Source organism: Sapajus apella, unplaced genomic scaffold, assembly GCF_009761245.1.
Source record: "Sapajus apella isolate SASKATOON/1434 unplaced genomic scaffold, GSC_monkey_1.0 scaffold122, whole genome shotgun sequence".
In the NCBI taxonomy this organism is placed as follows: Eukaryota; Metazoa; Chordata; class Mammalia; order Primates; family Cebidae; genus Sapajus; species Sapajus apella.
Window position 1 is genome coordinate 806,397 of NW_022437062.1, and position 18,988 is coordinate 825,384.

The window sequence follows — 18,988 nt, forward strand, 5'->3', positions numbered from 1 at the left end:
GCCCACTTAGAATGCCATTATTCATTTTGATGTGAGGTATTCTGAATTCGGTACATGATACACTCACAGCAGGAAAAAGCTTTTAAAGGGGCCATTGCATTGTGTTATTATCAAGACAGATCATTACCTAGGTTAATAAAACACTTTACTTTCGAAGACCTATTCAATTTATTGGCATTTTCTCTATAATAAGACTAATAAAATCTTTTTATTTAGAAATAAATCTGATAAAACATTTAAGACTGCATGAAAGTAAAAGCTATCTTCCCAACTAGAAAACCTGTCTACATAATGACAGTTGGGCAGAGAATACTCATTGCTAACATCTGAGCTTTTTCTATTTACCCAGCATACTGAAAATATTCTGTTGGGAGTACAGAGGCAAATATTCAAAGGCCTCATTATCATCTCCTTGTTAGTAACAGGTCAATAAGAAGCTGCTAAATACTTAGAAAGTATTTTATCTGGCCGGGCGTGGTGGCTCATGCCCGTAATCTCCGCACTTTGGGAGGCCGAGGCAGGCGGATCACCTGAGATCAGTAGTTCAAGACCAGCCCAGCCAACATGGTGAAACCTTGTCTTTAAAAAAAAAAAAAAAAAAAAGAAAGAAAATATTTTATTTACACTTAGAGAAGCATTCACAGATAAAGTGCGGAAGAAAAACGTCTCCCTTTCAGAAATTCCTCCTCCCCACCCCATCCCTGCCCCGCCCTGCCAAACCCAGACAGAACTTCACTCTTGTTGCCCAGGCTGGAGTGAAGCGGTGTGAACTCGGCTCACTGCAACCTCCACCTCCCAGGTTTAGGTGATTCTCCTGCCGCAGCCTCCCGGGTAGCTGGGATTACAGGTGTGAACCACCACGCCTGGCTAATTTTTGCATTTTTAGTAGAGAGACGGTTTCACCATGTTGGTCAGGGTGGTCTCAAACTCCTGAACTCAGGTGATCCACCCGCCCTGGCCTCCCAAAGTGCTGGAATTACTGGTGTGAGTCACCGTGTCTTCCCCCTTTTAGGCATTCTTTATGTAAACATAGGAAGCCCCTTTCCCTCACCCCCAGGAGCCATAAATCATACTTGGGTTGATAAATCAACAGAACAAGGTTTCTGAGATCCCTCACCGACTGATTACCCAACCTCCAAAGAGGTAAAGAGTGCCACTCCTTCTGCAGATGAGGAACATAACATTGAGTTTTTTTTTCTCAGTTACAATGAAGCAATTTTAAAATTTGTATTTTAATTATATGTTTGAAACCATTTCTAAAGGGACTTAACAGGGTGGTAAATAATAATAGAAGTCATTGTACACAAACATATAAAGTTAGTTCATTTGGCCGGGCACGGTGGCTCATGCCTGTAATCCCAGCACTTTGGGAGGCCGAAGTGGGCAGATCATGAGGTCAAAGGATCGACACCATCCTGGCCAACATCGTGAAACCTCTTCTCTACTAAAAATACAAAAATTAGCTGGGCGTGGTGATGCGCACCTATAGACCCAGCTACTCTGGAGGCTGAGGCAGGAGAGTTGCTTGAACCCGGGAGGCGGAGGTTGCAGTGAACTGAGATCGTGCCACTGCACTCCAGCCTGGCGACAGAATGAGACTCTGCCTCAAAAAAAGAAAAAAAAAAAAAAAAAAAAAAAAGTCAGTTCATTTGTTATCCTGTCTTTCTCTCAGGGAGCAAACGCAAAGAAAGCACAGCCCTTGTTGGGTAACAATGCATTTTTTCTTATACCAGAAGCTGTGGCATTTACTGGACATATTCACTTTGGAGTCAGAAACACTAGTCTACAGTCTAAGATGCAGGTTATTCTAAGAAAAGCTCTTGTAAGGAAAGCTGGGGAAAGTAGGCAATTTCAATCATGTCAAAGAGAAACCACTTGTAAACTAAAAAGGAGGCAGGAGCCAAGCTGTGGAGGGTTTTTCTTTTGCTGTTCTATTTAATTTACTAGAGTTTTCTGTACAAATCAATCTGATAAACCTTCTAAGACTGGATGAAAAGAACTATTTTCCAGACTGGCTGTTGCCTCCTACTCCCCCGGTGCTACAGGGCTCACTGGTTTCCCTCAGACCGCTGCTCAAGTCCTGGAGGCTTCTCCTGAACGCCTTGTAAAGAACAGCCACTCCATCATCACTCTCTAGACCCCTCACCCTGAGTTTCTTCATGGCACTTAAAACTGCCTGATGGGTTGTGCAGTTATTTGACTCCCTTCTGCCTGTTACCTTCCCAGTGTAGCCCACGGTGTGGTTTACTCACTGAGGTTTTGCCAGTGCTGGAATAGCACTTAACACATTGTACACCGACAGTAAGTATTTGCTGAATAAATTAATAAAAAATAAACGGCTTTATAAATCTGAAAAACTAGACTATACTTCAGTTTACTTTTACATGACTGATAAAAAGCTGTGTATAGATTAAAAATCATTCAGAAGCAAATGGAAGTGCTCAAGAACAAGCTGTTTTTGAGTACTTGTTTTCATTCAAGTAATTAAATGACTCCTAGTTTTAAAAGGCAGGTATCAGTAAATACCATACCACAATGAATCCCTGTGCCATGCTTTAATACCTAATTATACTCTACTTTACTTGAAAATAAAAACAACTTCTTCAGAATTATGTCTATTTTAGACTTCCCAATACTTTAGACTTAATGGAAACAAATTTTAGACAAACAAGAAGAGTGATCTGCACAGTGCCTTCCCATGTTTAACGCCCATTCAAATCTCATTATATGACGATAACTCAGATGAATACTAGCACAGGCCGCCTTGGAGACATTGCAGGCTCGGTTCCAGACCACTTCAATAAAGCGAATGTCACAATAAAGCAAGTCACACAAAGTATTTGGTTTCCCAGTACATATAAAAGTTATGTATACACTAAAATGGTAGTTTATTAAATGTGAAATAGCATTATGTCTGTAGAAATCAATAAATCTTAATTTTAAAATACTTTATTGCTAAAAAAAATGCTAATGACCTTCAAATGCATATGAACCTTCAGGACATCATAACCTTTTTTTAGACAGAGCGTCTTGTCTTGATGTTGATGGCTGCTGACTAATCAGGGTGGTAGTTGGTGAAGGCTGGGGTGGTTATGGCAATTTCTTAAAAGAAGACAACAATGAAGGTTGCTGCATAGATCGACTCTTCCTTTCATGGAAGATTTCTCTGTAGCAGTCAATGCTATCTGATAGCATTTGACCCACAGTTGAACTTCTTTCAAAATTGGGGTCAATCCTCTCCAACCCTGTTGGTGCTTTAAAGCAAAGTTTATGGAATATTCTAAATACTTGTCATTTCAACAATGTTTGCAGCATCTTCAGGAACCTCTCAAGAAACCATTTTCTCTGCTCATCCATAAGAGGCAACTCCTCATCTGTTAAAGTTTTATCATGACATTGCAGCAATTCAGTCACATCTTCAGGCTCCAGATCTAATTCTAGTAATAGTCCTCTTGATGTTTCCACCACATCTGCAGTTACTTCTTCCACTGAAGTCTTGAACCCCTCAAAGTCATCCACGAGAGTCAGAATCAACTTGTTCCAAACTCCGGTTCATATTGATATTTTGACCCCTTTCCATGAATTATGTATTTAAAGGCATCTGGAATGGTGAATCCTTTCCAGAAGGTTTTCCATTTACTTTGCTAAGATAGATCAAAGGAATCACTATCTTTTACAGCTATAAGCTTGTAAAATGTATTTCTTAAATAATAGCACTTGAAAGTCAAAATTATTCCATCCACAGGCTGCAAAATGGATGTTGTGTCAGCAGGCATGAAAACAACATTAATCTCCTTGTACATTTCCATCAGAGGTCTTGGGGGATTAGGGGTGCTGTCAATGATCAACAGTATTTTGAAGGGAATCTTTTTTTTCAGGGAGGTAGGTCTCAACAACGGATTTAAAATACTCAGTAAACCCTGCTGTAACAGATGTGCCATCATAGATGCTTTGCTTTTCCATTTACAGGGCACAGGCAGAGGAGATTTAGCATAATTCTTAAGGGTCCTAGAATTTTGGGAATGTTAAGTGAGCATTGGAATCAACTGTTGAAAAGTCACCAGCTGTATTAGCTCCTAACAAGAGAGTCAGTCTGTCCTTTAATAAGGCTTTGAAGCAACACATTGACCTCTCTCTAGCTGTGAAAATCCTAGATGGAATCTTCTTCCAATGTAAGACCGTTTCATCTACATTGAAAATCTGTACCTACCTTTATCAATTATCTTAGTTAGATTTTCTGGATAACTTGCTGAAGCTTCGCTGTTTCACCTTTCATTTTTATGCTATGAAGATGGCTTCTTTCCTTAAACCTCATGAACCAACCTCTGCTACCTTCTAACTTTTCTTCTGCAGCTTCTCATTTCTTCTCAGCATTCATAGAATTGAATAGAGTTAGGGCCTTGATCCAGATTATGCTTTGGCATAAGGGAATGTGGTGGCTAATTTGATCATTCCAGACCACTAAAACTTTCTCCATATTAACAATAAGGCTGTTTTGCTTTCTTATCATTCATGTGTTCACTGGAGTAGCACTTTTATTTTCTGTCAAGAACTTTTCCTTTGCATTCATAACTTGGCTAATTGTTTACTGTAAGAGGCCTAGCTTTTCGCCTATCTTGGCTTTTAACAGCCTTCCTCACTAAGCCTCATCATTTCTAGTGTTTGATTTAAAGCTAGACATGCAACTCTTCCTTTTATTTGAACATTTAAGGCTACTGTATGGTTATTAATTGGCCTAATATCAATATTGCTGTGTCTCAGGGAATAGGGAGGCCCAAGAAAAAAGGGAGGGAGAGAGGGGAATGGCTGGTCAGTAGTTAGAACACACATAACACTGATCAATTAACTTTGCTGTCTTATACAGGCATGGTCTGCGGAGCCCCAAAACACTTTCAACAGTAATATCAAAGATTATGGATAACAGGTCACCAAAACAGATATAATAATGAAAAAGTTGAAATACTGTGAAAAGTACCAAAATGTGACACAGAGACATGAAGAGAACACATGCTGTTTGGAAAAATGACACTGATAGACTTTCTCAATGCCGGGTTGCCACAAATCTTCCATTTGTAAAAAAACACAATAATCTGTGAAATGCAATAAAGCAAACCACATTTAGAGGTATGCCTGTGTTTTTAAAATTGTGGCAAAACGTACACAGCTTACTTACTATTTTAACCATTAAATGTATGTTCAGTAGCATTAAGTGCATTCATACTGCTGTACAACAATCTCCATCATCCATTTCCAGAACTTTTTCTTCTTCTCAAACTGTACTCATTAAATAACTCTCCATTCTCCCCCCCACACACAGCTCCTAGCAACCATCATTCTTTCTGCCTCTATGAATTTGACTATTCAAGGTACCTCACGTAAGTGGAAGCATATAGTATTTACCTTTTTGTTACCAGGTTCTTTCACTTAGTGTAATGTCCTCAAGGTTCATTCATTTTGTAGCACGTGTCAGAACTTCCTTCCTTATTAGGGTTGAATAATATTCCCTTATATGTATACACCATGTTTTGTTTGTCCATTCACCTATCGGTAGACACAGGGTGGTTTCTACCTTTTTGTTTTTGTGAATAATGCTGCTATAAACATTGGTGTACAAAACTAGTATGTCTTTAACAGTTTCTCCCTCTTTTAATAATCAGGACATGTTCCCTTCACAAAAGGCAGCTATAGTGGAACTGAGAGGAAAGGCATGGGACTCTTACTAGTTACTGAGAACATAGTAAATATCAAAAATCACAAATCAGGACTTCCACTTCTGGGAAGATGAAGTATACCTATTTTTCCTATTCTTCCTACCAAATACCACTGAAAAACCCTAGACATTACATGTAAAACAAGCCTAAGATGACCCTGAAAGGTACAGAGTAGAAGGCAAACTGGCTAGGGCCTTAGGACCCAAATAGCAACATGGATGTGGAGAGGGTGGAGTTTAGGGGGTGGCTGCAGACCGGCAACATGAGAGATCCTTGTAATAAGAAAACTATTCTGGTCAGGCATGGTGGCTCGCGCCTGTAATCCCAACACTTTGGGAGGCTGAGGCGGGTGGATCACAAGGTCAGGAGTTCAAGACCAGCCTGGCCAACACAGAGAGACCCCGTCAAAAAAATAAAATAGAACACTATTCTGTATCTTGATTGTATCAATGTCAATATCCTGGTTATGACATCGTACTATAATGCAGCAAAATGCTACTGCTGGGGCAAACTGGGTAAGAGGTGTATATAAATATACAAATATATAATTATCTTGAAATAGAAATTTAAATCAGGCTGGGTATGGTGGCTTGGGCCTGTAATCCTAGCAGTTTGGGAGGCTGAGGTAGGAGGACTGCTTGAGCCAGGAGTTTGGAATCAGCCTGGGCAAGATGGTGAGACTTTGTCTCTCAAAAAAAGAATTTATTTTTTCTTTCTTTTTCTTGTTCCATGCAGTACAAGAATATACATTTTTTAAATCACAAATCAAAAATCTAAGAAACGAGAAGCTTCTCTGTAGCTTAATGTTCATATAACTTCATATTACTTTTCAGTTAGACACTGCAGTTCCCTCATACTAGAAAAAACTCTGGAATCGTTCCCAAGGCCTAGTTTTCTATCCAGGCTGTTCTACACTGATTTTCTATATTTCATCAATCACTGAAGTTCTTGGAAGCAGCAACTTAAATGGACACAATTTTTACAGCTAAAAGGCACTCCATGGATTGTACTATGACTCACTGTGTTATGAAATGCAAGTAAAAATCTGTCTCATCAGTTTCCATGAGGTGAATGTTATCTCTGGTTATCTCTAATAGAAGTCTGAAACAGACATGGAAGCTAAGGGCTTACCTCTTCTCAGTTTCCACATAAAGGGATCATTAAGCATGAGCTGCCAGGCTAAAACACTGAGAGATTTTACAGAAAAGTGAGGCAAAGTAGCGTTATACTTCAAAGGAATTGGTCTGGCCTAAGGAAAGCAGTCACACTCTGCTTCCAGAAGACACCTAGTCTTGCCCTCCAGAGAGAGACGTGCCACCCAAAGGAGAACTCACATGTAGATCCTAATGTTCAGAAGGTTAAAAAAGAATGAGTGCTGAATTCAGTGTAAATGCTCAGGTATATGGTAGACAATGAAGGAGTGGAGTGTGTTGCTAATCATTGAGAAAGAAAACAACAAATTCCTCTGATATGCAAAGGGGAGAGGTGGTCAGAAATTAGCTTGTCTGCCACATTTTCCAACAAAAAGGTTCAAGTCAAGATCAAGTCATGATGCCAGATACAAAGTGTACAAAAAGTATGGCTGGTTTCACATCAACTGTTTTCAGAAAAAGTCTTTTTTTTTAGAGACAGGGTCTTGCTCTATGGCCCAGGCTGGAGTGCAGGAGTGCGATCATAGCTCACTGTAACCTTAAACTCCTGGGCTCACACAATTCTCCCACCTCAGCCTCCTGAATAGCTGGTACTATAGGCATACACCACCACATCCAATGATTTGTTTTAGAGACAGGTGCTCGCCATTTTGCTCAGGCTGGTCTCAAACTCCTTGGTTCAAGTGATCCTCCCACCTCAGCCTCCCGAAGTGCTGGAATTACAAGTGTGAGCCACCATGCCCAGCATTTTTCAGAAACATTCTTAAGCATCAATAGTGTCATCTACAGACACTCTACAAATTTCATTAATCCTATTAAATAAAAAATAAAATAAAAATAACAATGTTCCCTTTTGTAGGTCCAATAAAACATAAAACATACTACTCAAAATTGGATGTTAGGTGCAATTGGGACGTTCACTCTCTTCTTTTAATTCCAGTTTAACAATCTTACCTCCCCACAGTGTTTCTTGGCCAGTTCTTCTAGGCAAGATTTTAACAAATTAACACTTTCATTTGACAGACCTTTGGCATTTTTTAACTCTATTTCAGGAACTCTGGAAAAGGAGAAAAAAAAAAAAAAGGAGTTATTCCAGAAAATATAGCCTGTTTGCATTACCATTTGCTAAATTGCAAGCACTCGGGGGCTGAGGGCCTTAATCTCAAAAGGACTTCAACTATATCCCTGCAACTCCAGTTGACACAGTGAAGTCACCTGTGTCCTACAGGGAAGAAGCGGGCTGGCCAAAGCCTTCTGTGTGGGCTGGAAGACTCACTGGGCTTGACCCGTGTCTAACTTCAGCTTTACAAACTGATTTAAATTTCTCAACATCAATTACAATTTATTTCCTCTGATTTGCCCTGGATCCCTAACTCTGAGTTCTTTGACGTAAAAGAAAAAAAGTCATTTCAATTCTGTGGCTGCCTCTAGCCTAGTAACTTAAGCTCCTTTGTATGGTAATGCTCTACCCTAGCTTGCAGCCACTGTGAATTAACCTAGCTCAGACAGCTCACTGGCCAGGCCAAGTGCTCTGCACTCACATGTGCTCTAGCATAAAGCAGAACAAGAATAACTAGGTGAGATGGAGCCCAGGTGACCCCTCTAGTATTCCCACAACAAGCTGCTGCATCCGAATCATTCATTCTGATTCGAACAAGGTGGAAATGCTCACTCCTTGTGTATATATACATCTAGTCATGCACACTCTCTGGAACTCTGCCTAGAGCTCAGCTAAGTCAACATTTTCAACTCAAGGAAATTATACAACCATCCCTCAGGTTTTCATTTTATTCCCAACCAGTAAATATCCAATAACAACTCTCTGAGATTAAATAGGAGTTAATTCTACTAAAGAGATAATGACTGATCACTTTTAACCAAGCATTACTGAGTAATTCATGGTATTTAACCCTGGACAGTCTTGAGCATCCACTTATCTATGTATTTTCTCAATGCTTCAGTATGATAGGGAGCTATGATCATTAACTACTTCTATAGATAGAAATCTGAAAGAAAGTAGTTTACATAAGAAAAAGAATAGAAAAACCATACATCTATGTATGGAATCCTGGGTTAGATTCCTCCCCAAAGAGCTGGCATGGGGCTGAAATTTCCAGAATTTAGAATTTCCAGAATTCTTCGCCAAAGATCTGGGATGGGACTGAAATTTCCAGAATTCTAGACTCTAACCTAGGATTCTCTCTCACAGTGGCATTAAGAACTATTCTGTAGGCCGGGCATGGTGGCTCACGCCTATAATCCCAGCACTTTGGGTGGCCGAGGCAGGTGGATCACGAGGTCGGCATCGAAACCATCCTGGTCAACATGGTGAAACCCCGTCTCTACTAAAAATACAAAAATTAGCTGGGCATGGTGGCGCATGCCTGTAGTCCCAGCTACTCGGGAGGCTGAGGCAGGAGAATTGCTTGAACCCAGGAGGCGGAGGTTGCAGTGAGCCGAGATTGCGCCATTGCGCTCCAGCCTGGGTAACAAGAGCGAAACTCCATCTCAAAAAAAAGCAACTATTTTACAGAAAAGCAATGTTTTCCTGTACTATATTCAAAAGGATAAGAATATTCCCCCAAATCAAGCTTTTTGTCATAATTTAAAAAAATAAGCAATCATTATATAGCAATATTAACAGAATAGTGAAAAATTCATCTATGATACTAACTAAACTTCAAAAAAATTCTAATGTTCTCTTTATTTCCTTGCCATATAATTCATAGTTTATATAGCTGATATTATAATGTTTGCTTTTTAACTTCTTATAAGCATTTCTATGTTAAAAACAATCTAATATTTTTATCAACTGGACACATTAAGATTTACCTGAATAGTTATCTAGTGGCATGATTCTTAACCAGGATTTTGGCCCCAGGGGATATCTGTAAACATCTGGAAACTTTTTTTGGTTGTCACAACGTAGGGAGAAATGTACTCCTGCCATCTAGCAGACAGAGGTCAGGGATGCTACTCAATATCCTACAATGCCCAGGACAGCCCCACAACAAAGAGTTATCTGCCCACATGTCAGTAGTGCCAAGGTGGAGAAACCTCGCTCTAGTGTTTGACATTTAGACTGCTTCCAATTTCTTTACTTTCATAAATAATGCTATAATTAATATTTTAGCACTTATATATGTGTAACATTATAGCACTTATGACTTTTTATTTTGATTTTTCAAGAATAAACACTTTGAATTCTTGAGGCTATGGTATAATAAAAAATATGTATTTGGTTTTTGACTCCTGTTCCTGGAACACAGCTCCTATCACCCTCCGAACTTCCTGAGCAACAGGGGTGAGGGAGCATCTCACATTATTCATAACAAACCCCTTTCAAGCATACCAGTTAGTGCTCATGAGGTAACTCTGGTCAGTACCTGAATACCTTCAGGATCAGCACAGGATCAGAAAAACCAAACCTTGACTACAGGGTGAGAAATTTCAGTCCCATCCCAGATCTTTGGGGAGGAGTAGGGGACTGAAGATCAAGTTCAATCACCAATGGCCAAAGATTTAATTAATCAATCATCTCTACGTAATGAAACCTCCATAAAAACCCCTAAACTACAGGGTTCAGGGTTCTTCCAGGTGGCTATTCCAGAGTCATATCCTTTACGACAAACTGGTAAAAGTAAGTATTTTTCTGAGTTCTGTGATGCATTCTAGCAACTTGTCACAACTAAGGAGGGGGCCGCAGAAACCCCCAAATTTACAGCCAGTATTTACAGATCAGAAGTACTGGGACTTTCAGCGAACATCAGAAATAGAGGCAGTTTCATGGAACTGAGTCCTTAAACTGTGTGTGGGGTCTATGCTAACTACAGATAGTGTCAGAGCTGAACTGAAGTATTGGATACACCCGTGGTATCAGAAAAGACACCATGTATTTGGTGTCAGGAAAAAAAAAACCTAGAGAGGCACTGTCTTAATTTCCTTTCTAAATTTTTAATTATCTTTTTTCATTAATCTTTTAATAATTAATGTTTCATGAATTAATATTTTGATAGTATATAGAGTATACCTACTGTAACACTCTCGGTACAGTGTTGGGGGCCAACAACGGAACTGACATCAAGGAGCTCAATTTTGACCTTGCTGTCTTTTCATATCCTCCCCATCACTTCTTCAGATAATAAATTCCATAAATTTACCCCTCATTGTGTAAAGCAGAGTTTCTTTTTATTTGTCCCTTTCCTTCTCAAAAACCTTCACTGGTTCCCCACAAAGTAAGTTCAAATTACTTAACGCCATCCAGGCCAACCTGCCTTTCCATGTGGGATGTGTGGGGAAAGATTACATCAAATAGACATGCTTAAGTGCTGATGGCTAACACTCTGGCTCTAACTAGTGATTCTTAACCAGAGGTGACATCACCTTCAGGGGGGAGTTTTTTAGTTGTTTCAATGCCTGGAGGACACTCGTGGCATTGGTAGGTGGGGGCCAGGGATGCAAGCGTCCTGCAGTGCATGGGACAGCTCTGCACAATGGAGACTCCCCAGCAGTGCCTCACCCACCGCAGGCAGGACAGCTCCGAACACTCTCCTCACTCTAGGCAGCGAAAGGTTATCTCAGGCACAGGCTGCTGAATTTCTAATACCAATCACACTGTAACTACACAAGTGCTTTCAATAGACACCATGCCTTTATCATTTTCTTCCAGATTTTTCCTCTTCCTATTTTGTGAAGAAATAAACAAAAGTTAACCCATCTGAGGAAGCAAAATAGTCACTGAGCAAATGTTAGTGTCTGTAGTGACAATTCTATACCTAAAAACAAACTTAAAATGAGACAGGTTTCATGAAACATCTATTGCTGATGTAGTTTTGCTGCAATATAGGAAATGAAATTTTATGTGAAATGGGAGCAGGAGAGAGAAAATATTATTAATTTCAATCTGTTTCTATGTTGTTAAAACAGAAAACTGAAATCACATCAAAGGTATTTATAAATGTACTCACACATCTGGATAGGTAGGTGGGCATTTCACCCTCAAATCCACTTTTACATATACTTCTTCACCAGTTAGGCCTTGAGGGTACAAAACTAAATTGATTTCAGGGGGCTCTTTGACCTAAAAGAGGGAGAACAAAATTTTTTTTTCATAGCTGTAGAGTCAATCATTAATGATTAAGATAATGATCATTTTAGCTTTAAAAGTTCTACTTTAAAAACATTTGTAATTACAGTTTACATAGAAATTCTGGCATATTTTCCAAAAGCACGATTTATAAACAAAACCTGAGCCAGGGAAAATGCATTGTCCCTTTTTTTTTTTTTTTTTTGAGACGAGGTTTCACCATGTTGGTCAGGCTGGTCTTGAACTCCTGATCTCGGTTGATCCGCCCGCCTTGGCCTCCAAAGTGTTTGGATTACAGGCGTGAGCCACCACGCCCGGCCGCATTTTCCTTTTTGAAGTTATCTAAGGAATGAACCAAAATGTTCCACTCAGCTTCCATTCGTTCAAATGCTACTGAGTTATTTTGTCTGGGTACTCTCCTGGAAGCTGGGAGTGCAGGGTAAATTTGGACAGACACAGTCCCAACCAGCTAATACAAACTAGAAGATGAGTGATTTCAAATAGTGATGAGTGCTGTAAAGAAAACAAAGCATGTAATCCCAGCACTTTGGGAGGCTGAGGCAGGCAGATCACAAGGTCAAGAGATTGAGACCATCCTGGCAAACATGGTGAAACCCTGTCTCTACTAAAATACAAAAATTAGTTGGGCGTGTTGTTGCGTGCCTGTAGTCCCAGCTACTTAGGAGGCTGAGGCAGGAGAATTGCTTGAACCTGGGAGGCGGAGGTTGCAGTGAGCCGAGTTCACGCCACTGCACTCTAGACTGGTGCTTGGCAACAGAGTGAGACTCTGCCTCAAAAAGAAAGAAAACAAAGCAGAGTAGAGGGACATAATGGTGGGGGAGGAGAAGATATCTAAACAGGTAGGTCAAGGAAGGCCTCTGTGAGCAGGGGAGATTTGAATTGACATCTGAATACTGAGATATTAGCAAATGAAAACTCTTGACAAGGAGAGAATTGCATATGTTTTCAATCAACTGCTTTTCACCAAATCACCAAATACTCTTGTTCTTCAACTTATTTATATACACTTTTTCCAAAGTGGATCTGAAGCAGTTCATATTTTATGTATATAATGAAAAAGGAGAGCCTGAGAGAAAACACAATGACTGAGCGCTCTCACGGTCAGGCACCTTACCAACTCTGCAAGGAAGGTGCCACCTCCATTTTACAGATGCAGAAGCTCAGGCTCAGGGAGTTTTATATTCTTGCCCACAGATACACAGCGACAGAGCTGGGATTCAAATCCAGCCTTGACTCCAAACCCTGTCTCTTCCCATAAGCCATTCTTTTATTATGCCATCCTAAGTTGCTGGAATTGAGCCTTGATTTTTTTCTCTGAATGTCCCGGCAGGGAGGGCAAAAAGAGAAACGTGGTATCAACAGAAAGGAGAAAGCCTAAAAATTATTTTAGGGCAGCAAAGTACTTAACAACACTAAATTCTAACAGAAATTTATAACACGAGGCCGGGCAAGGTGGCTCACGCCTGTAATCCCAGCACTTTGGGAGGCCGAGGCGGGTGGATCACAAGGTCAAGAGATCGAGACCATCCTGGTCAACATGGTGAAACCCCGTCTCTACTAAAAATACAAAACATTAGCTGGGCATGGTGGCGCGTGCCTGTAATCCCAGCTACTCAGGAGGCTGAGGCAGGAGAAATGCCTGAACCCAGGAGGTGGAGGTTGCGGTGAGCCGAGATTGCGCCATTGCACTCCAGCCTGGGCAACAAGAGGGAAACTCCGTCTCAAAAAAAAAAAAAAAAAAAAAAAAGAAATTTATAACATGAACCTTACAAGGAGTACCACATAATAAACATTGTTCTCTTCTACTATGTGTACAAAATTTTTAAGTTCAGTTCTTATATGGCTTTATAATAATCCTTGATTGTCATAATAATGATCATTTTAGCTCAAAAGTTCTACTTTAAAAACATCTGTAATTATGTTTTACATAGATATTCTTGCATATTTTCCAAAAGCATGATTTAAAAACAAAACCTGGGCCAGAGAAAATGCGTTTTCCTTTTTGAAATGCAATGAGGGTCCTCCTGTAAAGCATACATCTGCAAAAGTGGTCCCGGGGAGGGTTAAGCACTCTGTGGTCCACAGGCCTTTCGCATTCTCATTTACCCATCACACATCCATCACCCACACCTGTTGAGCACTGACTCTGTGTCAGGTGCTGTGCTTAGTCCACAGAGGTGAGAACACAGACATGGTTCCAGCTCTCATGGAACTTCAGTCTGGTGGGGGAAAACAAATATAATAAACACGTAAGTACAAGTTTAGAGAGTGCTGTTGAAGAGATGACGTGATGGTCTCCTTAGGGAATGACTTGGGTGGGGGGTGGGTATGAGGGTATATACTGAGATGCAGTTAGCAGACAAGAACTATCTGAGGATGTAGCAGGATGTAGCATTGAAGCTCAGACAAGCCAGAGATCAAGCATTCCAGACAAGGAAAAAAAGAGACTCAAAATACGGTTTGAAAGTATTTCACTCACCGCCCCGGCTCGAAAGTTTTTTTTTTTTTTTTTTTTTTGTTTTACTAGGCACTGGACTTGTAGGAATGGCATTTCGAATGAGTGGAAGACACCGAAAAACTCAATTGCCTTTATTTGCCTAGCTGCCTAGTTGGGGGAGGTGGTCTAGGCCCATATTGCAATAGAACAAAGGACTTAAAAAAAAAACTACTTATGTATTTATTTGATGAAAATGTAAAATGGCCGGGCGCGGTGGTTCACGGCTGTAATCCTAGCACTTTGGGAGGCCAAGGTGGGTGGATCACCTGAGGTCAAGAGTTCAAGATCAGCCTGGCCATCATGGTGAAACCCCATCTTAAAAAAAAAAAAATGTAAAAATGAAGTAATGAACAAGTTAAAAGTAAACTTTGAAGAATTTGGTTTTTAGTAACATTGGAGCAGGGGGGAAAGAAAACCCACAGGGATCATATAACAAAAAACAGGTCATTTTGACTCTATTAACATTTTTTAATCACATAAATAATGTAAATAAATGCATGTGATTAGGAGAAAATATATGCATTATATATGACTCAAAATGTTAATTTTCTTAACATATTTAGCTCTTACAAATAAACAAGAAAATGGACCAGAGTAGAAAAATAAACCAAAGAGCATGAGCAGTTCACAAAGAAAAATCAATGGTTTGCAAACAAAGGTATTCTAGATAATTTATAAATAAATAAAAACTGAAATGAGATATGTTTCATTTATCTACTGGCAAAGAAGAAAAGGTCTAACATATACAGTATTACTGAAGATAAAGGAAAACAAACACCATCGTATACTACTGGGGGATCCAGGGATTGAAGCAACTTTTTTGGAGGGGTGTTTCTAAAAGCTATCAAATTATAAATAAGCAGACCTTTGCTGTTGTGAAAAGTTAGCCACAATAAGTCAGTAATTTGTAACTATCTATAAATAATAGATATTTTAAACTAGCAGTGTCCAAACATTTTACATATGCAAGTTTTTAGCATGCACCTCAAAATGTTATTTATAAATGACATACATATGCTACTAAACTGAAATTTATATGATAACACATCCCCACTAGAAGTTGAAAAAAAAATCTAACTTGAATTTACTAGCAGCAAATTTAGCCTGAAGTGACATGAGGTTAGTAATAGTGTTTATCTGTTCAGTGTGAAATTTGAAAATTTCTATGTTTCATTGTGTTTGATTTTTGATGCTGCCCCAGACAATGAGAAAGGTATTAGGTAACGTGTAGAATGAGCACACATAAATGTGAACAGGGAGCACTTCTGAATTCTGCAACCCATCAAGTCTCAAGAGTTGGATAAAGGGCCAGGCACAGTGGCTCACACCGGTAATCCCAGCACTTTGGGAGGATCAACGGAGGTCAGGAGTTTGAGACCAGCCTAGCCAACATGGTGAAACTCCATCTCTACTAAAAATACAAAAAAATTAGCCAGGTGTCGTGGTGGGCACCTGTAATCCCAGCTACTCAGCAGGGTGAGGCTTCAACCTGGGAGGCGGAGGTTGCAGTGAGCTGAGACTGTGCCACTGCACCCCAGCCTGGGTGACAGAGAGAAACTCCCTCTCAATAAAGAGTTTTGAATAAAGGATTTTGGACCTGCATCACTTTTCCCTGGCAAATAGCAGGTGATAATAAGTGCTTGCTGAATGACTAAACTCTGATTCATCCTTGAGACCATCAATTATTTGCCTGCCCAGCCTACGAATGTGTTAAGGCCATTTGCCCTCTGTAATATAGGCCACTGACAGCTATTTAAATTCTTATGCCTGCCTTCTATAGTATTTGCTTTGGTTTGTCTAGTCTTCTATTTTGTTATGAAAGCCACCAGCTATAAATTCTTGGCGTTTTCAGTATCCCTACCTAAAAGAAGTTGCTTTTTCTCTTCTGTTTTTCTGCAGCTTTAGGAACAGATAACTAAGCTTGCATAAAGTAAACAAACTGGTTCAGAATGAAGCCTGAGAGGCTTTGTGTTGTGTCCGGTGTACACTTTGAGATACCTATCTTGGCTGCTTGTTGGGCCTACTTCCTGATTCTCAGGATTTGGGAACAGAGAAGCTGCCCAATCACCAACTTGTCTGTCATGTAAACGGGAATATTTATGTTTGCTTTTTTTTTTTAGGTTAAAAATAACTTCCAATTAAGCATTAGAAAAGTAAGCTCCCTAAGGGCAAGGATTTGTCTTTTTTGCCCACAGCTGTATTCCTAACACCTAAAGCAAGTATTTTGAAGGAAGGAAGAAGCACCCTGAGTTTGTGGGAGAATATTTTGCCCTGAGAGCTCCAGAAGATGGATTTCTTGAGGAAATCCTGGATATGTAGATAAAGCAGATGTTGTGAAATGCCAGAGTTAAAAGCAGATGAAGAGACCAGGTGTGGTGGCTGATTCCTGTAATCCCAGCACTTTCGGAGGCCAGTGTGAGAGACAGCATGAGCTCAGCAACTCAATACCAGCATGCAGAGCAAGACTCTGTCTCTACAAAAAAATTTTAAAAATTAACCAGGTGTAGTGGCATGTGCCTATAGTCCCAGCTACTTGGCAGGCTGAGGCAGAAGGATTGCTTGAGAATAGGCTGCAGTGAGCAGTGATCCTGCCCCTGTATTCCAGCCTGGGTGACAAACCAAGACCCTGTCTAAAAAAAAAAAAAAAAAAAAAAAAAAAAAAACTGATGAAGTTAGAAGTATGTTTTAAATGATAATATCATAATAATCAGATACGGTAGATCAACTCTTCAAGGATGGGGAAAAAACTGTCAATATAATAGTTTATCATTTGCCTTAATTTCCAGACAAAAAGAAAAAATATTTTAACAAAATGCCATTTTATTATTTTTTTTTTTCGCTGCTCTTATGGTGGAAATTTGTTCAATAAAAATGCCATTTTAAAAGGTCTAGAGTAAGCTTATCCAGCCGGAGGCACATGGGCCGCACGAAGCCCAGGATGGCTTTGAATGCGGCCCAACACACATTCGTGAATTTTAAAACATTTTTCTTAGGGCCAGGAGCGGTGGCTCAAGCCTGTAATCCCAGCACTTTGGGAGGCCGAGGCGGGTGGATCACGAGGTCAAGAGATCGAGACCATCCTGGTCAACATGGTGAAACCCCGCCTCTATTAAAAATACAAAAAATTAGCTGGGCATGGTGGCGCGTGCCTGTAATCCCAGCTACTCAGGAGAATTGCCTGAACCCAGGAGGCGGAGGTTGCGGTGAGCCGAGATCGCGCCATTGCACTCCAGCCTGGGTAACATGAGTGAAATTCCGTCTCAAAAAAAAAAAATTTTTTTTCTTAAAACATTGAAGTTTTTGGCGATTTGTTTTTTTTGGTCATCAGCTACCGTTAGTGTATTTTGTGTGTGGCCCAGGGAAACGAAAAGATTGGACACTCCTGCTCTAGGCTCAGTCTAGAACCCTCTCTCCACTGCAGCTAAGATGAATGTGTTCTATATTCTTAGCTAAATGCCTTAGAGGACGGTGCAGAGGTATGGAAAGTTCCTGCATACCAGAAAACACAGTGAAGATACCTGGAAGTAAAGCAGGAATTATGTGGCATACAGATTTGAATCCACGGATGAGACTTGAGAATTCTGATTGAGGGCATAAGGCCTGTGTGAGCGCCCAAAAAGCGTTTTCAGAACAAAGTAGCAACGGGTGCGTATGAATGTGCTGTTGTATCATCCGCGAGGGCTTTCAGGAGGGAAAAAGCACAAGGTTGGAAGGAGGCAGATATGTTATGGGATGTAGGCAAGAAGTGCCAGCTAAGAGAGAGGAATCCAGGGGGATTCCTCTGGGGAAATCATGGGGAAAGGGCTGTAGGAGAATTCGGCCTAGGTGGGTTTCCGGAGACCAGCTGCAGGTGCAAGGACTAAAAGTGAGAATGAGTGGAACCTGAGGGATGAACAGATTGCAATTGAGGGATGAAAAGACTGCAGGATCCTAAAGAGGCGGCCCGACCTGGAAGCGTCTACGCTTTGGACCAGGGCCCGGGGAGGCCAGGGCACGCCAGCCCGGGCCTGACAAGCCACGTTCCTACCGGTCCGTAAGCGTCCGGCCGCAGGTCCTGGAAGTCCTCGCCGTAGATGGCCTCCAGGGCCTGTAGCTCGTGGTCCTGTCGTTGCGGGTAGCTCTCCGGAGGCTCGTCCCGGCCACGTCCGGGGGCCCCTCGGCCCCCAGCCATGGCGGCTCTGCGCCCAAGGCACGGCGGCCTAGCCGGGGCGGAGGTGGGCCCCCGGCAGCCTGCGGGGCGGGGCTCCGCGCGGGAGACGGGCTGTAGGCGGGGCTCCGCGCGGGAGACGGGCTGTAGGCGGGGTTCCGTGCGGGAGACGGGCTCGTGGGCGGGGTTCTGCGCCAGGGACGGGCTGTGGGCGGGGTTCTGCGCTGGGGTCGGGCTGTGGGCGGGGTTCTGCTCCGGGGACGAGCTGTCGGCGGGACTCCGTGCGGGAGACGGGCTGGCGGGCGGGGCTAGGCTCGGCGGACGGGCCGTGGGCGGAGCTCCGCCCCGGGAGGTGGTTTCCGAAGCAAAAGAAAC

The 18,988-nt window shown here is 41.3% G+C and overlaps 1 protein-coding gene across 6 annotated transcripts in view; it reads right to left on the minus strand.

The window, feature by feature from the left end:
- The window catches only part of EIF2AK4 (eukaryotic translation initiation factor 2 alpha kinase 4), a 113,245-nt gene extending 94,534 nt beyond the window's left edge, over positions 1 to 18,711 (minus strand). For 3 of the 6 annotated variants that reach the window (XR_004263738.1, XM_032261188.1, XM_032261187.1), the window contains exons 1-3: positions 18,494 to 18,704; positions 11,830 to 11,942; positions 7,817 to 7,919 (exon numbers count right to left, since the gene is read on the minus strand). Coding sequence is in view for 4 of the 6 variants with exons in the window: in XM_032261188.1 (XP_032117079.1) it covers positions 7,817 to 7,919; positions 11,830 to 11,942; positions 18,494 to 18,637 (360 nt within the window). In the remaining 2 variants the exon portion in view is untranslated. Of the gene's footprint in view, positions 1 to 7,816; positions 7,920 to 11,829; positions 11,943 to 18,493 lie in introns of those variants that run through there. The other 3 variants (XM_032261186.1, XM_032261189.1, XM_032261190.1) reach the window with 3 other exon arrangements.
- Between the last annotated feature and the right edge of the window lie 277 nt (positions 18,712 to 18,988).